This window comes from Podarcis tiliguerta (genome assembly GCF_965153285.1).
Source record: "Podarcis tiliguerta genome assembly, chromosome: 13".
NCBI lineage: Eukaryota > Metazoa > Chordata > Lepidosauria > Squamata > Lacertidae > Podarcis > Podarcis tiliguerta.
Window position 1 is genome coordinate 52,741,028 of NC_139546.1, and position 24,904 is coordinate 52,765,931.

The window sequence follows — 24,904 nt, forward strand, 5'->3', positions numbered from 1 at the left end:
GCTGATCGTCGTATGGTATCTGTGGTAAAGTTAGAGACATCACCTTGCCGGCACAGGTCCATATAGTTAAAGCTATGGTTTTCCCAGTAATGATGTATGGAAGTGAGAGCTGGGCCATAAAGAAGGCTGATCGCCGAAGAATGGATGCTTTTGAATCCTGGTGCTGGAGGAGACTCTTGAGAGTCCCATGGACTGCAAGAAGATCAAACCTCTCCATTCTTAAGGAAATCAGCCCTGAGTGCTCACTGGAAGGACAGATCCTGAAGCTGAGGCTCCAAGACTTTGGCCACCTCCTGAGAAGAGAAGACTCCCTGGAAAAGACCCTGATGTTGGGAAAGATGGAGGGCACAAGGAGAAGGGGACGACAGAGGACGAGATGATTGGACAGTGTTCTCGAAGCTACTAACATGAGTTTGACCAAACTGCGGGAGGCAGTGGAAAACAGGAGTACCTGGCGTGCTCTGGTCCAGGGGGTCACGAAGAGGCGGACACGACTAAACAACAACAAGTGTTGAAGTTAGAAGGGGACATTTGAGTATTTTGGTCATTTCTGGACAAATCCAGAATCGGAATACCTGTGGGCACTCCCACCACAGGTGGAAAAAGGTGCCCTTTTCCCCAGAGCCCCTCCAGCAGCTTGAAGAGGATTGTGACGCCACGTGAGCAACCTGGATTTGTAGGATCCTTGGACTTGCAAGCGCCTGGCCACTTTTGATAACGCCTTGGAGTTCATCCCTTGGCCTCATATTTTGTGTGTGTGTGTGAGAGAGGTGTGGGAGAGAGGCAGGCAGGCTGCTGCACGGCCCTCTTCCGGCTGAATGAAAGACGGATGCTTCACTTGCGCTTTTTATTTATTTATTCAGGGCGTGTGTCTTGTTTCCTACCAGCTCTGTGATTATGGTAATTAACACGACTTGATGGTCCAGAAGCTTTAATTAAAGGCTTATTGCTGCCTTCCCTGCTGAGTTGCATGGGTGGTTTCTCTGTGCCACAGGAGAGGCTGAATTGACTGCCAGTTCATAGCAATAGCTGCAGCTCTCTCTCTCTCTCTCTCTCTCTCTCTCTGCGTGTGTTTGTATGAGCAAGAGATGGGTGTGGGAGCAGAAGGCTGTTTCCTGAGGTCAGGGTCAGCTGTTGTTTCTACAGGAGCAAACAGACTTAGCGAGAGGCGTGTTGCGAACTAAAATGCCACTGGTCCAGAACAGAGAATCTAAGTTAGATAGCCTGCTGCCCTGTTGAACTCCCCTGCAGTAAGGAAAACCTCTGAGCATGTTCAGGGTGCATTTCTTGGTCCATCAGCACAAGCTAAGGGGCATAGCTAAGTGCCTGGAAAGCCTGGTTTCCCTGAGCAGGCCTCAGTCCCAGGACCTCTCTGGAAGCACATGGATATCCCTGTGCTATCTCTTGTGCGCTGTCTGTCTCTCTGTGTACTTTCAGCTGCAGATATGGAGATATGGGCCTGGTGCAGTTCCATTATACAGTAAAACCATGGGTTGCGGACGTAATTTGTGATGGAGGCACGTCTGCAACCTGCAGCGCCGTGTCTGCACATGCATATGACGCGATTTGGCATGCGCTGAAACCCGGAAGTAACCCTTTCCGGTACTTCCAGGTTTCCCGTGGTCCACAACCTGAAAATGCATAACCCGAAGCATCTGTAACCTGAGGTACCACTGTGATTTATTTAGTGCTAGACAGAGTGATGTGGACCCTGCCCCAAAGACAAGCTAGTCAAGCAAGGGAGAAAAGAAAGTACTTTTTCATGCAGAGTTAAACTATGGAACTCACTCCCACAGGAGGCAGGGACAGCCAACCTCCCCCCCCCCCCATGGCTTTAAAAGACGATTGGCTTTTTAAAAAGGGCTATTGGTGGCTACTAGCCACAATGGCTATGCTCTACCTTCACAGTCGGAGACAGCCATGCCTCTGAAAACCAATTCCTGGAATCTGTGGGAGGGGACAGAGGCTTTTGGGCTTGGTCCTGCTTGCCAGTTCCCCATTGAGGCAGCTGGTTGGCCCCTGTGAGAACAGGATGCTGGATGCTTTGGCTTGATCCACCAGGCGCATCTTACGTTTATTAAAAACCGAGTGGTGAGGAAGAGGCAGAAGTCATCTTGCAGCGAAAGAGCACACCAGGTGAGCTTGTGTGGCTTCTTGAAAAAGGCCTAAGCAGCACAGGCAAGGCTTATGCCTTTCACATTTCCAAACACTCTTCCCTTTTGCGGAGGTGAGTAGATAGATACCTGGGATCCTTTTGGCCTTAATCACTCCAGGTGTGTTGGGAGGTGCAGGCACACCCAGCTCTTCTGCAAGACTCTTCCACGTGGCTGGGGCAGACTTTGGGAAAGGCTGAACACAAAGCCAAGCGGAGCTTCAATGTGTGTATCTGTGTGTGTGTGTGTCTGCCTCTTCCCTTCTTGACCACAATGGAGCTGCTCTCTGTGGTCAGACGGTGGCTCTGGAGCATGAAACCTCCGTTTTGCTAGCTCTGTGCAGAGAACCTTCGCTTGTTTTAAAAAGTAATGCCACCAACCCAAAGCTATTGTTGTTACAAGATCTCCCTTTCCTCCTTTCTCCGTCCAGGATGCTTCTGCAGCCAGAAGGGGCCTGCGATGGGCTTGTAACAGGATTTCGGCTCAGAGCACAGAGCTGAAGCAGCAAATGGTTTAAACATACAACCCTAAGCTGCCCTGCAAATCTCTGTTTGTGGAATCAGGAGGGGTGGGGGGTGGGGAGGAAGGTGCCTGTCTGCAGAGGAAGGGGAAGAGGCTTCTTGGGGGGGGGGGGGCTTGCACCACAGAGTGCCTGGGAACATTTTCAGGCGTCGAATGGAGGAGGTGAGCTTCGCCCTGCCCCACAGTGTGCAGTGGAGGGTGAAGGTTCAGGCAGGTGGGGGTCTCAGCCAGAAGAGTGGCTGCTGTGAATAACAGGTAGGGGGTTAGGATGCTGCAAGCCGGGGTCAGAGTGCGTGGGGAGGCGGAGGGGCTTGAAAGGCGTTGGAGGGAGGTCCATCTAAGCCAGGGGTCAGCAAACCTTTTCAGCAGGGGGCTGGTCCATGTCCCCCAGACCTTGGATGGCGGACTCTATTTTGGAAAAAAAACCATGAACGAATTCCTAATAACCCAGAGATGCATTTTAAATAAAAGGACACATTCTACTCATGTAAAAACACGCTGATTCCCGGACCGTCCGCGGGCCGGATTGAGAAGGCGATTGGGCCGGATCCGGCCCCCGGGCCTTAGTTTGCCTACGCATGATCTAAGCCCAGCCAAAGGCCACTTTCTTCTTCAACTCGACCAATCTCTTTGTTTCTCCTTTCCCACCTGAGTCTTCTTTCTGGGAAGCATTTTACTCAAAAGCGGACGTTTTTTGAATAAATAAATTACAGAGCATTTAAATATTGCTGCAGCGGACTGCCTTCATTGAAAGTGTTTAAGCAGAGGTTAGATGGACACCTGTCAGGGATTCTTGAATTCCTGCATTGCAGGGGGCTGGACTAGATGGCCCAGCTCTACAATTCAATGATTCAAGTTTGTTAAGAGAAAGGTTAAGACCAGGATGGGAAAACCTTTGGCCCTCCAGATGTTGCTGGCTGGGGCTGATGGGAATTGTAGTTCAGCCACATCTGGAGGGTGAGGTTGGCTTCTCTTTCTGATGCGCTCAGCTGGAAATCTGGGCCCAGCCCAGCACTATTTAGTTTTATTTGTAACTCAATGAATGTTGCTCAAAAGCTGTGGCAAGGCTCACCAGTCTTTGTGGACTATTAAGAACATCAGAGCTCTGGTTTTCCCAGTAGTGATGTATGGAAGTGAGAGCTGGACCATAAAGAAGGCTGATCGCCGAAGAATGGATGCTTTTGAATTCTGGTGCTGGAGGAGACTCTTGAGAGTCCCATGGACTGCAAGAAGATCAAACCTCTCCATTCTGAAGGACATCAGCCCTGAGTGCTCACTAGAAGGACAGATCCTGAAGCTGAGGCTTCAAGACTTTGACCCCCCTCATGAGAAGAGAAGACTCCCTGGAAAAGACCCTGATGTTGGGAAAGATGGAGGGCACAAGGAGAAGGGGACGACAGAGATAAGAAGAGAAGTTTGGATTTGATATCCCGCTTTATCACTACCCTAAGGAGTCTCAAAGTGGCTCACAACCTCCTTTCCCTTCCTCCCCACAACAAACACTCTGTGCGGTGAGTGAGGCTGAGAGACTTCAGAGAAGTATGACTGGCCCAAGGTCACCCAGCAGCTGCAGGTGGAGGAGCGGGGAAGTAAACCCGGTTCCCCAGATTACGAGTCCACCACTCTTTACACTACACCACATTGGCTCTCGACAGAGGACAAGATGGTTGGACAGTGTTCTCGAAGCTACCAGCATGAGTTTGACCAAACTGCGGGAGGCAGTGGAAGACAGGAGTGCTTGGTGTGCTCTGGTCCAGGGGGCCATGAAGAGTCAGACACCGCTAAAGGACAACATAGAATCATAGAATCATAGAGTTGGAAGAGACCACAAGGGCCACCGAGTCCAACCCCCTGCCAAGCAGGAAACACCATCAGAGCACTCCTGACATATGGCTGTCAAGCCTCTGCTTAAAGACCTCCAAAGAAGGAGACTCCACCACACTCCTTGGCAGCAAATTCCACTGTCAAACAGCTCTTACTGTCAGGAAGTTCTTCCTAATGTTTAGGTGGAATCTTCTTTCTTGTAGTTTGGATCCACTGCTCTGTGTCCGCTTCTCTGGAGCAGCAGAAAACAACCTTTCTCCCTCCTCTATGTGACATCCTTTTATAGATTTGAACATGGCTATCATATCACCCCTTAACCTCCTCTTCTCCAGGCTAAACATGCCCAGCTCCCTTAGAAGAACATCGGAACAATGCTTCTGAATGGCAGTTGCTGGAAACTGCAGGATGGGAGAGTTGCTCTTGTGCTGGGACCCTGTTTGCTGGTTTCCCACTGGGGCATCTGGTTGGCCCCTGTGAGTACACGGTGCTGGGCTAGATGCCCCCCATTGGCCTGATCCAGTGCAGGACTCTTCTTATGGGCCACTCCCCTCCCTGCCTTCCCCCCACACATCCTGCTGCAAGCGCTGGTCTTCATATTTCTGCCACGAACAGAGGCAAGCATGGGTTGTCTGGTTTCTGTCTGGGGAAGGGCGTTCACCCGCCTGCCCCGTGTGGCAAGTGCCTGGGCTGGCACCAGGAGCTGTGGGTTTTATTGATGCCTTTTTCCTTCACTCGCTGCCTGTGGACCCAGATGAACTAGTTGGGCTGGGCTGATCTGGCTGGGAGGAGCTCTCAGAACAGGAAGGATCTCTTTGTTGGGATTCCAGTATGCTTATTCACTTATGTTAGTGCTCTCTCTTACACACACAAATATACACCCTTCAGGAATGCCAGCGCTTTGGCTGGCCGCCCTTTTGGCTGGAGGAATGCAAATTGAGGGTCTAGAGTGAAGAAAGGGGGGGGGGGAGGAAATATATTCTCCCTTCAGCTTGTTTTCGTCTTGGCCAAATTGATGCTGCAAAAAAAATAAATGTAAGCAGCCGGCCATCTTTGAAAAAAGAGCATTGTTTAAAAGCAAATGCCGCAGGCTGCAGACAGGCCAGCACACTCTGGGTTGCAAAAACAGGGTGGCTCAGCAGTCAGCAACCTCACGGATCACAGCTGGCAAGCTGGTTTCCTGAGAACGTAAAGAGAGCCTGCTGCATCTTGTCTAGCATCCTGTTCTCACAGTGGCCACCCAGATGTGCAGCGTGGCAGGTAATGAGCCTGCCTCTTGCCAAAATCTTCAGAAGATGCTCTGCTCTGTGTCCCACCAACATCTAAGGTTAGGCCTGAGTAGACAGGACAGGGGTGCATAGACGGTGGAGCTTTCTCCCTGAGGAATGTAAGAGAAGCTGGCTGCTGATCATTCTCTCACAGCAAAGCCACCAGGACGCCTTATGAAGACCACCTCGTTTCAAGAGGCTCTTTCCCCCACTGTGATTATTTATTCCCTCACCTCCTCCAATGTGTCCTATTTTGTTCCAGCGCCCCGGCGTTATGTTTTCGTGATTGCTGCTTTTTGAGTGTAGTGCCGTTTCGGCTGTCGTTCTTTGTGTGTGTGTTTTAATGTTTGCAAGCTGCTTTGGGGCAGAAGGAGAAAAACACACTTAAAATAACTGAGGTTTCAAGGAAAATGTTGGCTAAGTGCAGGATATCTTAGCTTGGTGCAGCGGGTAGGGCACACGGGACTCCTGCGTTCCCCTTCCCGCTTTATGATGCTGCAAAAGGATTCTGATTGGGATAGGGATTTTAAATGCATACATATTTAAATCAACCTTGGGAAGAGGAGGAAATGGACGGGGGGGGGGGGGGCTGACACCTGCAAGGTTGCTGGAGGAAGCAGCACTTTTTTTTTTTTTTGCTAGCTAGTAAGTTAAACCCGTGTCCCATCCTTCTGACAAGCGATGTTGAGAGCAGTCGTCCACATAGCAGAACACAGCCATACAGGGGGTTGAGCTAGATGACCCTTGTGGTCCCTTCCGACTTTACAATTCTATGATTCCAAATCCCAGTTGCTGGAGACTGGGTGGGTGCTCTTGTGCTCCAATCCTTCTTGCATGCACCCTGCAACGGCCAGCTGTCTGGCCACTGTGAGAACAGGATACTGGATGAGATGGGCTCCCTTTGCAGGCTCTTCTGATATTCTTCAGGTCGTGATCTTTCTGGGGGCGGGCCAAGGTGCCCAGGCTCTGTAAGCTGGCTGGGTGGGGCGGAGGAGTTGCGCGCTTGATAGCCTCTTGCCAGAGCCTCTGTGCAAAATGCACGCCTGGCCTGTTTCATCTCTCTTCCCTTCCCGCTCTCGGTTGCCAGGGAACAGCTGTCTTAGCTAAAAATAATCCCTTTTTAGCTGTCATCGGCCATCATGTGAGCAAGGAGTTTTATTCCTCTATCTCTGCCCCCCCCCCTTGTCTTCCTTTCATGTCCTTGGGATCACATTGTGGGCGGAGAAGGCACACGTGTTATTGTGTTTTTAAAAGGGGCTCAGTTTTGGGAGGAAGGGGGCTTTACCCCCACCCCACTCTATATTTTCTGCTTTCTGGAAAGCAGACTTGTGCTTTGACTTGCAGCTCAACCCCACGTTCCACTTGCGACACAGTTTTCCTTTGCAGGAAAGAGTCATACTGTAAGCTGCCTATTCTGGTGTTGAAGAGGGCCTATAAAACACATTGGTCAAGACATAGAACATAAACTCTGCTCCGTGCCACAGATTTGGGCTGCATCAATAGGAGTATAGCATCTAGATCAAGGGAAGTAATAGTGCCACTGTATTCTGCTCTGGTCAGACCTCACCTGGAGTACTGTGTCCAGTTCTGGGCACCCCAGTTCAAGAAGGACACTGACAAACTGGAACGTGTCCAGAGGAGGGCAACCAAAATGGTCAAAGGCCTGGAAACGATGCCTTATGAGGAACGGCTAAGGGAGCTGGGCATGTTTAGCCTGGAGAAGAGGAGGTTAAGGGGTGATATGATAATAGCCATGTTCAAATATATAAAAGGATGTCGCATAGAGGAGGGAGAAAGGTTGTTTTCTGCTGCTCCAGAGAAGCGGACACGGAGCAATGGATCCAAACTACAAGAAAGAAGATTCCACCTAAACATTAGGAAGAACTTCCTGACAGTAAGAGCTGTTCGACAGTGGAACTTGCTGCCAAGGAGTGTGGTGGAGTCTCCTTCTCTGGAGGTCTTTAAGCAGAGGCTTGACAACCATATGTCAGGAGTGCTCTGATGGTGTTTCCTGCTTGGCAGGGGGTTGGACTCGATGGCCCTTGTGGTCTCTTCCAACTCTAGGATTCTATGATTCTATGATTTTCTTTTCTCTGTCCTGAACCTTCCAGGATTCAGCTTCACGAGATGCTCACGAGTTCTAGTGTTGTTACGAGAGTGCAAGGAAAATGTGTTCCTGCCACACCGCTGGCCGTCTCCTGCTTGGCACTGCTGGCAGTCCAAAGTACCATTTCCAAGCTTTCAGTTTCGCCGCTGCCTGCGTGTTGGCGGCATGCTATTGGGAAAGGAAAACTTGTGCTCCTCTAACCCCAAATGACAGCTATAAACAGGTGTGCATGCGTGTGTGAGAGAGAAGAGAGCAGGGTGGTTGTGAAACGTACATGTTTTTATCTGCCGTGACTCAGCAGGCCTGGCCCAGCCCAGACTCACAACAAGTCCTTCAAGCGTAGTACCCAGGTATTTTTCCAGATCAGCCTTTTGCCAGCCTGGTGGGCCCCGCCCAGGTGTTTCGGACTACAGTTCCCATCAGCCTCCAGCCAAGCGCAGCTGATGGGAATCGTAGTCCAGAACACCTGGAGGGAGCCAGGTTTGCAAAAGGCTGATCTTGAATTCTGGCAAGATGGAGGCGCTGTGGGTGACTAGCTCCCGTGTCCAAGAAATCAGTTGCTGACCCTGGATGGAGTTGCCCTCCTGCTGAAGGAGCAGGTTTGCAGTTTCAGGGGGGGGGCGTGTCTGGATCTAGCTGTGTCCCTGGAGACTTGGGTACCCTCAGGGGCTGGAAGTACCTTTAACCAAATGCAGCAGCTCCTGTCCACTGTAGTCCGCTGGTGTCAAACTAGCTGGGTTCTCTTCCTGGTCCAGCAGGACTCTTCTCCCCAGGTTCAGCTGTTAAACATGAGAGCCTGGTTCCCTGGCTTTGGGGGTCTGCGGCTGCCAGCTTTGGGCTTCCTTCAATAGCATTCCATGCTCGGAGAGGCTTCAAAAACGGTTTGTGAAATGGCTTCAGGAAATGGCTTCACTCCACTGCTTCCATCGGCAGAACAGGCACAATATACAAGTGCCACATAATACCCCTTCCACATATGAGAACTAGATATTTCAGTCTGCGGCCACCTGCACTTGGGAACTCCCTGCCTGCCTGTTGGCATCACTGTACTCTTTTGGGCACCTGCTAAAAACATTTTTGGCTAGACAAGCCTGCTCAGGTGTTTAGAAAGCCGATGCGAGTTTTAATCTGTTCTTAGTCTTTATCGTTACTATCGCTGCTGATTTTACTTAACCGATAATTTTATTGTTTTATCTTTTTGAAGACCACGGGCAGGTTTTTTTGTTTGTTTGTGTTTACTGTCAAATTGATGGTGGGTCCCATCTGAGTCCCAAACCATCTCTTCTGCTTATAACACACACCTGTGGAAGCAATAAGTGCTGACTCAACCTGTGGGTCCCCAGATGTTGTTGGACTACAACTCCCATCATTCCTAGCCAGCGGTCAGGGATGATGGGAGTTGTAGTCCAACAACATCTGGGGACCCACAGGTTGAGAAGCGCTAGACTAGATGGTTCTGAAGGTCTCTTCCAACTCTAGAATTCTATGATTCATCGCTAGGGTGGGGAGGGTGAAAGAAGAGTCAGCTGGGGGGGGTGGCCCTTGTACTTACTGTAGTGCCTGATGGTGGAAGAAGGAAAACGGTGAGCTCTGCTCAGGTGTCACCCAACACCTGCCTTTTTCTAACATCTAGAAGCCCTTGGAAAAGTCCGCCTCTGTATTTTATAGTCAGAATATGACATAAAATTGCCCCCTGGAACCCCAGCTTGGAAACGCAGATGTGTGTGTGGGGGGGGGAGTTTCATCGTGGGGCGGAAGCAGAAGGAGCCTAGAGACTTACGGATGTTCTCTCTCCCCCGCCTCCCAATCCCAGATATCCTGAAATCTGTTCAAACCCTCCTTTTCTACATCATGCAAATTCTGTGGGCTTGCTTAAGTGGCGCAATCCCGCCTTGTGGCTTTCGAACGGCGAAAACCGCTGCTGTTAAGAATGCCGCAAAGTTGTCTTGAGAGCTTGAGGCACCGGCAGTAAAGCCTTTTTGCTGACCCGGCATCCTTGGAGGCTGAAATCGCAGCCGGCTCCTTGGGTTGCCAGGATGCTTGGGCTACCAGCGGCTACTAGCCACAACGGCTCTGTTTTCTCCCCTCACTGTTGGAAGAGTGCGGTGTCCTTTTTAACAGCTCTAGATGCTGTGTTATTTTTAGCAGCTGTATGTTGCATAACGTCAGGAATAAGAAGACCTTTCTGACAGTAAAAAGCTGTTGGACCGTGGAATGGACTACCTTGGAGGGTGGTGGACTCGCTTGGGTTGGAAGTTTTTAAGCAGAGGTTGGGTAGCCCTCAGTGGTACCTTCCTACTCTACAACTCTATGATTCCATGCAAATTTCCACATTTACTCGTAGTCTGTATTTGTTCTGGTCCAGCAGAGGGACAGAGGTTTAGGCAGAATACTGCCTGACCTCTGGGAATCCTGCTAAACATCATTCCTGCCTCCCTGTCCTTAAAATTTCGCAAAGGGTGCCCAGGTTCAAATGTGTCCTCACAGCTTTAAGTGCTGGAATCCTGCGTCTGTTCTTTCCCTTTTTTTGTGACGGTGGTTGTGGCAGCTGGGAGCCTTCAAGCGCTGCTGCCTTGTGCGCCCAGGACTTAATTCTCTGCTTCCTTTGTGTTGAATGTGCAGAATGTCCCAACCCAAACAGCCCTGGATTTGCCCTGCTTAAGAGCTCCGGCTGCGATTGGCAGATTAAAATCAGCAGCTCTGATGTCTTGCTGGAGGCCACCTTCCCCCTCCAGTAACCTGATCTTCGGAAGATGTTGCTCCTGGTTTTTAGACTAATTGATCTTTTGAAAATGTGATGTTGAGCCTGTTTTTGCAGACGCCACAAATGTCCCTGACTGCTTTGGGGAGAAGAGGTGACATAGTTTATAGAATTAAGTCAGTAGAGAAAAGTCCCACCCCCCTGCCGCCCAGGCTCTCACAACATGAGAACTCTAATAAAGCCAAATATTGGAAGATTCAGAACAGGTAGCAGAAAATCCTTCTCTATGCAGAGAGATTTTACTTTCTTGGGCTCCATGATCACTGCAGATGGTGACAGCAGCCATGAAATTAAGAAAGCCTGCTTCTTGGGAGGAAAGCAATGGCAAACCTAGACAGCATTTTAAAAAGTAGAGACATCACCTTGCCAACAAAGGTCCGTATAGTAAAAGCCATGGTTTTCCCAGTAGTGATGTATGGAAGTGAGAGCTGGACCATAAAGAAGGCTGATCGCCGAAGAATGGATGCTTTTGAATTCTGGTGCTGGAGGAGACTCTTGAGAGTCCCATGGACTGCAAGAAGATCCAACCTCTCCATTCTGAAGGATATCAGCCCTGAGTGCTCACTGGAAGGACAGATCCTGAAGCTGAGGCTCCAATACTTTGGCCACCTCATGAGAAGAGAAGGCTCCCTGGAAAAGACCCTGAGGTTGGGAAAGATGGAGGGCACAAGGAGAAGGGGACGTCAGAGGACGAGGTGGTTAGACAGTGTTCTCGAAGCTACAAACATGAATCTGACCAAACTGCGGGTGGCAGTGGAAGACAGAAGTGCCTGGCATGCTCTGGTCCATGGGGTCACGAAGAGTCGGACACGACTGAATGACTAAACAACAACATGCAGCGCCTAGTTAAACTATGGAACTCCCACCTGCAGGAGGCAGTGAAGACCACTAACTTGGATGGCTTTAAGATTAAGTATAAGGCTATAGTCCTGTGTGACCTAGGACAGATAGGGCCAACATAGTTTCAAAATTGTATAAGGTTTTATTAGATAAGGGGAAATCACCAAAGGAAAGTTTGAAAGAATATTATTGGAAGTTAGAAATTCAGGAACAGATTTTAGATGAAGATTGGGAAAGAATCTTTTGGCAACCACCCTTTGTTGTGACCTCTAGGATAATCCAGGAACAAGGGTTGAAGTTTGTACAAAAATGGTATTACACACCTGTAAGGTTATATCATATTACGAAATCCGGAAGTGAGAATTGTTGGAGGAAATGTGGAGTGATGGGAACATACAGTCATATGTGGTGGGACTGTCTGTTAGTTAATGAATTTTGGAAAGAGATTGGTATACAAATATCAGGAATTGTGGGTAGGAAGGTGGGAATATCTAAATTAAGGGTTCTTATTAGTCTGAGTGGCACCAAGTTAAAAACAAAAGAGGAATGTAAATGGGTAAAATTGATGGTAACTGCAGCCAGACAGGTTATAGCGAGTAATTGAAAAAATGCAGAAGAGTTAGGGGTGAACCAATGGAGGAAAAAACCTGAATAATATTATAATTTTAGAATACCTAACTGTGAAGATACACAGAATGAAAGGGTCAGTGAGAAAGAGGAGGATTGGTTTGAGAAGATATTGAATTATTTGGGTAGGTTTGAACAATTTGGGGCAATTAACATGTTAAAAGTTAAATAAACCTTGTGGATGGAGGAGTGTTATAAAATTGGACATATGGTTGATTTGAATATGTTATTATGGATTATGTATCATCTAATGTATCAGCTGCCGGGGGGGGGGGGGTTCACTGTTTGTGTTTTGGTTGTTGGTAAAAAATATTTTTTTTAGAAAAAGAAAAGTATAAGGCCATGGGTGGCTCCTAGCCAGGATAGCTTGGCTTGGCTGCCACAGCTGGAAGCAGCTATTTTTCTGAATACCAGTTGCTGAAAACCACAGGAAGGGAGAGTTGCTCTTGGGCTTGAATGGTGCTTGCTTGTTTCCCACCGGGGCATCTGCTTGGCCACTGGGAAAACAGGATGCTAGATTAGACTGATCCAACAGCTCTTCTTATGTTCTTATGAATGTGAACCTACACTTGTATGAATGCCTGTTATTATTATCATTATCACCATCATTCATATTTATTAACTCCCATCCTTCACCAGCAGGAGAGCTTAAATGTCAAACAACCCAAATGTCACCATTTAAAGCAGCTAAAACAGATCGCAATCACAGGAATGGGGTGGGCCTTAGAGACTGTTTTGCAGAAGCACACCTGCGCACATGCATTACGCATGATGCGTCCTGGCCCAAGCTATGATTACCTTGCTGCTGGACAGCTATGACTCAATGGTTTGGTTTTCAGATGGCAGATATTTACTTTAATTCTCTGCAGCTCATTCGTGGAACCTGTTTTAATGACAGCTTGTAGTGCAACAGAAAGATTGCTTTTGAGCATGTCCAGAGCGATATTGGACTCAAGTTATAAATGTGTTAGAACACTGTGAAACCAATGGTGCTGTAGAGCTGAAACTGGAACTTTGAAATGTTCCCTTGTGAGATTTAAAACAGTTTTTTTAGAGCGTTTTTTAATGGGTGTGTAGAAGCAGCCATTGCCTCACGTCCGAGTACCCACAACCCAGAACTCCTCTCTACCTGACACAGGAAGGGGTGTCTCTTGGGGGTGACGGGGGGCACATGTCAGCTTGGCTGCTGGAGCACCCACATGTAAGAACTATTAGACTTATGGGCAGCATTCGAAACTCACCAGGTGCTTTTTGCACCTGGCTATTGGCCACTTGTGACCAGGTGAAGATACTCAGATGGCGCCTGACATCTCCATCACCTGGAGCTGCTTGCTTGGGGATCCTTGGATCTTGACTGTTTTCACACTCTAGCAACACATCCTGTCGAATTCTCTCTGCGATATTTTACCTGCACAATCAGAACGAGTTTCAAGAACCAAAAAGTCATATTGACAAATACGGCTTGGGAGCTGTCTGGCCCCCAAGTGGCAACTAGGCATTCTGTTTCAGCGACTGTTGTTGTTTAGTCGTTTAGTCGTGTCCAACTCTTCGTGACCCCCTGGACCAGAGCACGCCAGTCACTTCTGTCTTCCACTGCCTCCCGCAGTTTGGTCAGACTCATGTTTGTAGCTTCGAGGACACTATCCAACCATCTCGTCCTCTGTCGTCCCCTTCTCCTTGCGCCCTCCATCTTTCCCAACATCAGGGTCTTTTCCAGGGAGTCTTCTCTTCTCATGAGGTGGCCAAAGTATTGGAGCCTCAGCTTCACGACTGTAACTCTGGCTTAAGGAGACATTTGGCGCCTAGTTTATATATCTGAGCTTCTAACACTGCATGTGGGACCTCCTCAGTGGTTGTGCCCCCCCCCCCATTACAGATTTCTCTTCCCGGGCTTCACCCTAATTTTAAATGGGCCCTAAAGGTAACCTCAAATTTCGGCTTAATCTAGAGGACTGATCTAGGACATCAGACGGTGTTCTTTGGAGCTGATTAGGTTATTTTTTTGTTCGTTTGTTACGCTTGGGGTGGAATTGGGGTATTTTAATCTGGTTTTGTTGTTGGGTTTCATGTGGATGTAACATGAAGGCTAGGTAAAGGTAAAGGGATCCCTGGGAGGCTAGGTAAAGGTAAAGGGATCCCTGACCATTAGGTCCAGTCTTGGCCGACTCTGGGGTTGCGGCGCTCATCTCGCTTTGTTGGCCGAGGGAGCCGGCGTACAGCTTCCGGGTCATGTGGCCAGCAGGACTAAGCCGCTTCTGGCGAACCAGAGCAGCGCACGGAAACGCCGTTTACCTTCCCGCCGGAGTGGTACCTATTTATCTACTTGCACTTTGACGTGCTTTCGAACTGCTAGGTGGGCAGGAGCAGGGACCGAGCAACGGGAGCTTACCCTGTTGCGGGGATTCGAACCGCCAACCTTCTGATTGGCAAGCCCAAGAGGCTCAGTGGTTTAACCCACAGCGCCACCCGCGTCCCATACTTTGGGAGGCTATTATGCCTTATAAGCCCATTAAACAAGCTCACCTGTCTCGCCGAGACACCTGCCTGCCTGAGTCTCCGGCTTGGAGCCAAGGGCGGTGGTGATTTTTTTCTCAGCAACAGCTGCAAGGCTTTGCTTGCGGGGTGGAGCGTCGGTGCCGCCCTTCTCCCTCTCTTTGAAGGTGCCTGGCACTCAGTATAATTATAATCACCTGGAGCTTTTCGGTACATTTCTTGTGCACCTTGGAAATGTAAATCCTGGAGAGCTGCAAGGTGTGTGCATGTGTAGTTAAACTGTGGAACTCCCTCCTGCAGCGGGTAGCGATGACCACCCACTTGGCTGGCTTCAGGGCAGGATTAGACATATTCATAGAGGGAAATAAGGCTATTGGAGGCTACTAGCCACAATGGCTCTGCTCTGACCTCCACAGCTGGAGACAGCGACGCTTCTAATGCCAGGTGCTGGAAGGTGCTGGAGAGAAAATGTTCTTGCGCTCTGTTGGCCCCTGTGAGAACAGGATGGCCAGGCTAAGATGGGCCCCCTTTGGCCTGATCCAGCACCCTCTTCTTCTCTTCTTGTGTCTTTATAAACGCAAGGAGATTCACTGGCGACTATAATTTGGACAACTTTAAACATCTTGCAGAATGCACACTCCCCCACCCCCAACCAGCCTTGATGTTAAACTTATGTGAAGATGGGCCATCTTAATCTGGAAACAGGACAGAGTTTATCAGTGAATACCTACAAAAGGGGACACGGGTGGCGCTGTGGTCTAAACCACAGAGCCTAGGACTTGTCGATCAGAAGGTCGGCAGTTCGAATCCCCGTGACGGGGTGAGCTCCTGTTGCTTGGTCCCTGCTCCTGCCAACCTAGCAGTTTGAAAGCACATCAACGTGCAAGTAGATAAATAGGTACCACTCCGGCGGGAAGGTAAACGGCGTTTCCGTGCACTGCTCTGGTTCGCCAGAAGCGGTCTAGTCCTGCTGGCCACATGACGCGGAAGCTGTACGCCGGCTCCCTCAGCCAATAAAGCGAGATGAGTGCCGCAACCCCAGAGTCGGTCACGACTGGACCTAATGGTCAGGGGTCCCTTTACCTACAAAAGGGACAGCGTGTGATCATTCATCCCTAGTCAGTGCAAATTTCCTTTGTGGCTCTTGATGCAGGATGTGTGTCTATCCCCTCCCTGCCTGCCCACCCACCAAAAAACTTTGGATGAAAAGTGCTGAAAATTTAAAAAAGTGTGCTTTCTCTCTCTCCCCCTCTGCCCTGCTCCCCATTTTTGCAGGTAATCCCACCTGTGAGCTGCAGCCAAATTTGACCCAAAATGGCCGGCGCTTCCGTCAAAGTGGCCGTCCGGGTCCGGCCATTCAACGCCCGCGAAATCAGCCGGGACGCCAAATGTATCATTCAGATGCAGGGGAAAACAACCTGTAAGTGGTGTGTGTGTGTGTGTTTGTGTGTGTCCATCTGTCTTTGAGCCTAATCAATTTTTTAGTGTGGCAGCACCTTCGCTGTGCTCTTTTTGGTGCCTGCTGAAAACATTTTTATTTAGACAAGCCTGCCCTGAATGTGGATCGTGTATGTTTTCATTTGTTTTTAGTTTATTGATTTGTTTTATTTTTTGAATGTTGCTTTTACTGATAATTGCTGCTGTTTCAGTCTCTGCTATCTAGCGGTGTAATAATTTTGTGAAATAAAAAATAAATAAATGCGATAGTTTGGATCCCACTAAAAAGCACCCAGATCATTGGGGTTGCAGCCACGTTATGGGAAGAAGCTGTTGAAAAACAAGGAAGCCTCCTAACATCCCTAACAAGGAGCCAGACTATTGATCCACCAAGCTCAGAATTGGCAACACTGGCTGGCAGCACCCTTCTGGGCTTTCAGAGGCAGGGCGTGTCTCCAAATTTGAAACTCTCATTATTAGGTCGTATTGCTGTGATAAAGATGAATGTATTGCCAAGAATGTTGTTTTTATTCCAGACATTGCAGATCATTGACAAAACTGACTGTTTTAAGAAGTGGCAGAAAGATATATCCAGATTTGTCTGGCAGGGCAAAAAGCCAAGAATAAAATTTAAAATATTAACAGATGCAAAGGAAAGAGGAGGCTTTGCCCTGCCAGGCTTAAAACTTTATTATGAAGCAGCAGCTTTCTGCTGGCTGAAGGAATGGCTACTTCTTGAAAATACAGATATACTGGACCTAGAAGGATTTAACAATGTTTTTGGTTGGCATGCATATTTATGGTATGACAAGGTTAAAATGCATAGAATGCATAGAGTGTCTCACGGCCCTCCCTGGAAATGCCATTGGGGACTTGGGCTCATTCCCTGCCTTTGCTCCCCAGGAAAAAGGCGGGTGCTCCTCTTTCTTGCCCAGGGGGCAACAAAGGGGGGGTGAGGAGTGGGGTTTTTTTGCACTTTAAACCCACCCCTCCCCCTTCTCTTGAAATTTGGTACTGCCGAGGTCAGGTGACCTATTAGGGATAATTTAACTGTGATTCCTGCATTGCTGGGGGCTGGGCCGGATGACCTTTGGGGGTCCCTTCCAACTCTGCGGTTCCTATTTGAACAGGAGCTTTGAGCCTCCATCTGTGGGCTTCCCTCTGAACAAGCTGCCTGCTGTTTTGAGTTGCTGCTCACTTTAATTAACTCTCCCCAGAATGTCACCTGTAATGCCTGTCACATGGCCTGGCTTAATTAAATCAGTTAATCAGGGCAAAGCATTAATTGCCAAGAGCTGCCTGTACCAAGCTTCCTGAGTTCTCCTGGGACACCTCCAGCCTCAAAAGGCCTTTTTTTAATGGAGGGCAAGTGGTTTGGCTGGTCTTCTCTCTCCCCCCCGCTGCATCCAACCAGCCCACTTTTCCTGCTCTGTAACTTTACGCAAAACAAAGCCCAGTTTGGAAAAAGTTTGCAACGGATCAGGAACGGGGTGGGGGATAGAATAAAAATCACATGAGAGGGAGTCGTTTTGTTAAGGCGGTGTCAGGGGACGTGGACCTTGCATTTGCTAATTTTATTAAGCCTTTGAAACATCTTACAAAACCTCTTCCAAGGAGTCTTTCCGATGATAAACAACCGTCCTCTGCCGGTGAAAGGAAGTTGACGAGAAAGTTGTACGGGTTTGTTTTTTTTTAAAAAAGGGTTATATGGGAAGAAGAATTGTGTGTGATTCTGGCTGACTGAGCAAGTCAACAAGCCCCGGGCTTAGAAAAACAGCCTGGATAAACCTCTTTTGGGGCTCATTTAAGTCGAATTAATCCTGTCGCCTGGTGGTGGCTGGGAGAGGGGTGGGGAGTGGGCTTTGCGGGCACGCCAGACCCTCTTCCCATCCTGTCCTTGTGCAAACAGCCCCTTCGAAGCCTACGAAACGGAAAGGATTGGCTGCTTTGCCCTTTTCGAATCACTAAAAGCCCAGCCAGCTTTTGAGAAAGGCCACGCAAAGGAACTTTCTCAAGTTCCAGTGGCCCACCTAGTCCAGGCTCCTGTTCTCTCAGATGACTCAGTGGGGAAGCCACAGGCACAGTCCGCACCCCAGAGCACTTTCTCCCTTCCTGTGGTTTCCAGAAACTGGAATTCGGAAGCATCGCTGCCTCCAACTGCGAAGGCAGAGCCTAGCCCTTGTGGCCAGGAGCCAAGGATAGCCCTCTGGTCCTCCATGCGTTCATCTAATCCTCTTTTAAAGCCATACAGGCTGGTGGCCATCACTGGCCCCTGTGGGAGGGAGTTCCACTGTTCAACTTTGTGCTGTGTGCAAAAGGACTTCCTTTTATCCGTCCCGAATCTCCCAACGTTCACTGCATGTCCACCAGTTCCAGTTTTATGAGAGAGAGAGAGAGAGCAGGAGAAAAACTTTTCTCTATCCACTTTCTCCTAGCTGCGGATAATTTTACAAACTTCCATCATGTTAATAAATAATACATTTTATTTATACCCCGCCCTCCCCGGCCAGAGGGCAGCTAACACCAATAAAATCACAGGAAAAACATAATAGGGGGGAAAGAGAGGGGAGGGGAAAAAAACACAATTTAAAATACAGGTTAAAATGCAATTTAAAATGCAGCCTCATTTTAAAGTAGCCGATGTTGCCTCTTACTCACCTTTCCCCTATACCACAAAGCCCCTCGCACCGTTCCTCATAGGGGGGGCCCTCCAAGTACACAGCTCAGTCGGAAGAGCGTGAGACTCTCAGAGCCATGGGTTCAAGCCGCCTGTCGGGCAAAAGATTCCTTCATTGCAGGGGGTTGGACTAGATGACCCTCAGGGGTCCCTTCCAACTCTATGTGTCTTTCTCTACTGGAGGAAGAAGATGCTGACCCCAAGAGGACCTCGTCCTGATCCCTGTGCCCCAGCCTGATCTCTCTCCCTGGCCTTGGCGTTTGTCGCTGCGCCTGCCAGGCCGCTGTGCCACCAGCTGCTTGACCCCCGGTCTATATTTAGCCCCGGGACAGCTGAGGGGCCCTTGTGCGGGGGTACCTGCTGGAGGAGGCAGAGGTGTTGGTGGCCTTGGGGTGGCCCGCAGGGGCATCTGGGTTTCCCACAGAGAGGAAGCCATTCCCCTTTCCCCCAACGCATTACCCCGGCCCGCGGGGTGCTGAGAGGGCAACTTCAAAGCCGCAGCTATTTGAGTTATGCAGGGAATGTTTTTCCAAGAGCTGAGTAATGGGCCGGCTTTCCAAGGAGGGGAGCGCAGTGCTGGTCCGTCTGCGGATTTCCTAGAACGCACATTGAATGCAGGGGAGGGGAGAAATTGGCTGTGTTTGTTCCCTGGTGCTTTTCGCCCTGTCCTGCCCAGGGGCGGAGGAAGGGGGGGTGCGGTGTGGATGGTCCGCCCCAGGGGTCACCACTGAGGGGGGTGGCAAAATGCCCGGTGGCACTCACTGCGGGGCCTGCAGTGTGCCTGAGCCACGGATCTCTCCTGGGAGAGACACGGCGCTTTGGGCGTGTGCAGGCTGCCCAAAGGGTCTGCCCGCTGCCTCCCCCCAGCTGTAGGGCAGCTGAATGGGAGGACGCAGGCAGACTCCGGAGGCCCCACGGTGTGCCCTGCCCCTAGGCATGCCGCCCCAGGCGCCCGAGCTGCTTCCTCCGCCGCTGGTCCTGCCCTGGCTCTACTTTGAGGAAAGAGAACCTCTTTTTGCAGAGGAAGCTTCCTTTCCCTTCCTTTCCTCCCAGATGCAACCATTGGTTGTGGTTGCTGCACTGCAGGGGGTTGGACTGGATAGCCTTTGAGGGTCCCCGCGAACTCTGTTACTCTGTTATTATACTCAGGGACGAACCTCCACTCCTTAAAGGCCAAGCAGCAAACCCACATACCAGAGAGAGGAGTGTTTGCAGTGTTTTATTATTTTTATTTTGTATTATTTATATCCTGCTTTTTCTCCAAGGAGCTCAAGATTAGAGGCATTAAAAGAGGATTGGGCAAATTCATGGAGGAGGAGAGGGCTACTGATGGCTCCCAGCCAGGGTGGTTGTGCTCTGCCTACACAATTGGAGGCACCAATGCTTCCGGACACCAGCTGCTGGAAAAGGCAGGAGGGGAGAGTTGCTCTTCCGCTCGGATCCTGCTTCCGAGTTTCCAGGATGTTGGTTTAGAGGCCTGACCCTGGAGCTAGGCTCATATGCTCTTAAGATGACACCCGTGGTTCTCTCTCCCCTTCTAATCCCCCAAACAACCCTGCCAGGTAGGTTGCAGGCTGAATTGCTCTGGGCATCCATCCAACCTCTGAGCCAAGAGCGCTGTCTTCTGTGACCCAGCGGAGGGGATAAAAAGCTGCAGAGATGGAAGGGATGCAGAGGGTCATCTGGCCTGACCCCCTGCAAAATTACAGCCATCAATATTAGCGGCATCTCCCCACTTACTTAACCTCTTGCACCCTCCAGGTCCACGGGGGAAAGAAGGGCAATTAAGCCAGAGAATATGTGAAATTGGAAGGGACCCCAAAGGTCTCCTGGCAGCGGTGTAGCTAGCCCCACAGGTGCCCAGGTCAGCATGCATGCCCTGCAGCCAGGGGCGGGGCGAGCCAAGGCAGGGCACGTTGCATGGAGCCTCTCTGCAGTCTTCCCCTCAGCTGTAGGACGGGGCAGACGCAAGCCCCTTCTGCTCGAAAAAGCAGTGTGGAGCTTGCAGGCAGTCTGCCCACTGCCTCCCCCTCAGGAGAGACCCGTGGCTCAGGCACGCTGCAGGCCCTGCAGTGTGGTGCCCTGTGCCCCCCCCCCCACTACCAGTGGCATAGGAAGGTGGGTGCGGGAGATTTATTTATTTTTTAAAAAAAGTGTTGTGAGCCCATTTTTAAAATTTTATTTTTAAAAATTTTATTTTAAAAATACATATTTTTTTCCCATTTTGTCACCCCCTCAGTGATGACACATGGGGCGGCCTGCACCCACCACACCACACCCCCTTCCTACACCATTGTCTCCTGGTCCAACCCCCCCCCCCTGCAATGCAGAAATCCCTGCTAGGCCACCCGACCTCAGCAGTACCAAATCCCTAAAGTCAGGGAGGTGTGAGGAGGTCGGTGAAATAAGCGAATGAAAGATAAGATACTGAAATTGTTTGAGTGTTTTAAATTGTTTTTGTTTGGTTTTTGTTAGTTTAATGTGTCTAGTGTTATGTAGTGTTTTTATATTGTATTGTATTGTTCTTTTCTTTTTTCCTTTCTTTTTTCTGCTTTTATTTGGTTTTGTAGTGTGTAAATTGTTCAAAAAGCAATAAATATTATTAAAAAAACAACAAACAAATCCCTAAAGTCTGGCTCTTTGGGAAACGCCCGGCTTTTAAATCTTCCTTTCCTTGCAGGTATCGCCAACCCCAAACAGGCAAAAGATGCCCTCAAGAATTTCACCTTTGACTACTCCTACTGGTCTCACACATCGGTGAGTTTCTTTGGGAGGTGGGCAGGTGGGATGAGGACTGGGTGCGGAACTATTGCCGATGGCGAATTGGCAGAATGAAGTTGAAACCTAAGCTGGCCTTCTGCAACCAGGTGCCGCCTGGGTGTTCTGGACTGCAAGTCCCACCAGCACCATAAGGTTGTACTCGCTGGGGATGGTGATGGGAGTTGTAGTGCAGAACTTTGGGGAGGCTGGCTGAGGACGGCGCCAGCCCCTTGGGATTGGGGGCCAGGAGGAAGGTGGCACTGGGGGTTGTAGCCCCTTGAACCTGGTGCAAGGCTTGGCGGGGGTTTATTGGTTATAAGAAAATTCAAGGAAAGACTATCAGTGTTCTCATATCATCAAGTTTAGTTCCAATATGGCAGACTTGCAATGAAGGTTGTCTTGATGGTTCCACTGCATATGTCATAAAGGAATGCCAAACCACATAAAAAGTGTCAGGATGTTGCAGACCTTGTTGAAATCTCAAATTATGCGTAATTTTCTCCTTTACAGCGTCCAAGTGTAAGATTTGGGGCTGTTTCCCATATTTCATGTACTGCATAAGACCAATTCTTTTGACAACATATCTACCTTGGTATCATAAAAAATGTTCAGTGGCATTAATTTTGGACAACAGACAGTAGTATTCTTATAGTTCTTGTTGAAATTAAATCCCAAAAACCTTGCTCCAGCCAGCATCGCCACCATAAATGATAACACGCACCAAGTTTATTGCAACCCCTCCAACGATTAGGTGATGCAGAAGAAAACATTTCTGGCATTTGCAAAGAGGTGCGATGGCATCTGTGTGGAGATTTCAACGAGTCCCCCCCCCCCCAAAAAAAAAGAAACTGGAAACAGATTTTAAGGGCCGCAGCCGCCAGATTCTGTTCCTTGGGCAGGTTTTGTGTGTTGATGCCTCGTCCCCCCGTTTTCCTAAGGTGTCGCACTCGGTGCAGTGCTGGCTTCTTCTTTTCCCTTCCAGGAGGAGGACCCCAACTTTGCTTCCCAGAGGCAGGTCTACAAGGACATTGGGGAGGAGATGCTCCTGCACTCTTTCGAGGGCTACAACGTCTGCATCTTCGCCTACGGGCAGACGGGCGGCGGCAAGTCCTACACCATGATGGGCAAGCAGGAGAAGGACCAGCAAGGCATCATCCCTCAGGTGGGGCCCGGGGTCTGTGGGGCCAGGGCCTGGAGGGAGAGGTGGAATGGCGGGTGGGAGCCCTAGGACCCTTATAGCATAGAAGCACAGAATTGTAGCATTGGAAGGGACCCAATGGGTCATCTGGTTTAACCTGTTGCAGTGCAGAAATCACACCTAAGGGACAGCTGAGTGTTCTAACCACTCGGCCAAATAAGTTGCACTCCGCTCCCCTGAAATGAGAGGCAAGGCAGCGAGGAGAGGAGGCAATAATGGTGAAATGACCAAAAGGCTGCTGTTGTTTAGTCATTTAGTCGTGTCCGCCTCTTCGTGACCCCCTGGACCAGAGCACACCAGGCACTCCTGTCTTCCACTGCCTCCCGCAGTTTGGTCAAACTCATGCTGGTAGCATGGAGAACACTGTTCCACCATCTCGTCCTCTGTCGTCCCCTTCTCCTTGCACCCTCCATCTTTCCCAACATCAGGGTCTTTTCCAGGGAGTCTTCTCTTCTCGTGAGTTGGCCAAAGTCTTGGAGCCTCAGCTTCAGGATCTGTCCTTCCAGTGAGCACTCAGGGCTGATTTCCTTCAGAATGGAGAGGTTGGATCTTCTTGCAGTCCATGGGACTACCAAGAGTCTCCTCCAGTAGCTTTACATCCTAGTTTCAGCAAATGGTGTACAACACTAACCCGTACCCTGAAACAAGCAGCCACCTCTGCCTGGCTGAATTGAAGCCTGGTCCACCGTGGTTCCGCCTGGGGTGCGGCTGGGGCGTCTCACCTCCTCCGCCTCTGTTTCCCCCCTCTAGCTCTGCGAAGACCTCTTTGCCCGAGTGAACGAGAACAAATGCCCCAACCTCTCCTACTCCGTGGAGGTAAGCCCTTCCCACTTCCCCGCCCGACCCCTGTGCCCCTCGTCTCCGTGCCCTTTCACAGCCTGCCCCTCCCGCCTTGCCCGCTTCCCCAGGTGAGCTACATGGAAATCTACTGCGAGCGTGTGCGCGACCTCCTCAACCCCAAGAGCCGCGGGAACCTCCGCGTGCGGGAGCACCCCATCATGGGCCCTTACGTCGAAGACCTCTCCAAGCTGGCCGTCACCTCCTATGAAGACATTGCCGACCTTATGGACTGCGGCAACAAAGCCAGGTATGCCTCTGGGGACCGGGGAGCAGCCTCGCCACGGAAAGTGTATTGGGGAGCCGGGAAAGGGCAACCGGAATGATCGAGGGGGCAGTGGTGGAGTGACGGCCCCATGAGGAAAGGTTAGAGCACCTGGGACTTTTCGGAGGAAAGGCGAGTGAGAAGCAACATGATGGAAGTTTATAAAATGATTCCTGGCATGGGAGAATCCGGACAGAGGAAAATTTTTCTGCCTCTCTCCCAACACTAGAACTGGGTGGACACCCCATGAGGGTTGGGAGATTCTTTTTTTTAAAAAAAGATATTTATTAAAATTTCAACATATTACAAAAATAAGAAAAAGAATGAAAAGAAAAAGCAAGTACAAAGTAAAAACAGTTAAAAACAGATCAGTCTTTCCATATCTTATCTTTCATTTGTTTGTTTCCCTGACCTCCTCACACCTCCCTTTCTTGTATTCCAGTTTAATTAGTTAATTCAGCAAATCCTTTCCCTCTTTGATTTTATCTTAATCTTTTATCTTAATATATTATAGCTTTAGATTATTGCCTGTTAACAATCCATTTTTACATATTCCTTTATAACATTGCTGCTAAAAACCACTTAACTTCAATCCAACATCATTCTAACATTCATTAATTTTGCAGTATTTCTGTAAGTAGTCTTTAAATTTCTTCCAATCTTCTTCCACTGACTCTTCTCCGAAGGTTGGGAGATTCAGGGTGGGTAAAAAGGAAGTCCTCCTTCATGCAGCACAAACTGTGGAACTCCTTGCCACAGGAGGCAGGGGTGGCCAACCACTTGGATGGCTTGAAAAGAGACAGATTCGAGGGGGAGAGGGCTGTCGATGGCTACTGGCCAGGATGGTTCTGCTCTGCCTCCGCAGTCCAGTTGCTGGAAATGGCAGGAAGAGAGAGGGGCTCTTGTGCTCACATTCTGCTTGCTGGTTTATTATATTGGGCATCAGGTTGGCCACTGTGGGAGCAGGGTGCCGAACTCGATGGGCCCCTTCAGCCTGATCCAACAGGCTGTCCTTATGAGCAGGGCCCCCAGAACGTAAGGAGAGCCTCCTGGATGAGGCCAAAGGGGGGGGGGGGCATCTACTCAAGCACCCTGTTCTCACAGAGACCAGCCAGGAAACCCACAAGCAGGATTCCAA

At 49.7% G+C, this 24,904-nt stretch overlaps 1 protein-coding gene across 6 annotated transcripts in view; it reads left to right on the forward strand.

The window, feature by feature from the left end:
- Nucleotides 1-24,904, forward strand: part of KIF1C (kinesin family member 1C) — a 54,559-nt gene that overhangs the window by 7,014 nt on the left and 22,641 nt on the right. For all 6 annotated transcript variants that reach the window (XR_014504337.1, XM_083410083.1, XM_083410086.1 and 3 more), the window contains 5 exons: nt 15,868-16,012; nt 21,387-21,463; nt 22,449-22,628; nt 23,415-23,480; nt 23,573-23,751. Coding sequence is in view for 5 of the 6 variants with exons in the window: in XM_083410083.1 (XP_083266209.1) it covers nt 15,907-16,012; nt 21,387-21,463; nt 22,449-22,628; nt 23,415-23,480; nt 23,573-23,751 (608 nt within the window). In the remaining variant the exon portion in view is untranslated. The remainder of the gene's footprint in view (nt 1-15,867; nt 16,013-21,386; nt 21,464-22,448; nt 22,629-23,414; nt 23,481-23,572; nt 23,752-24,904) is intronic.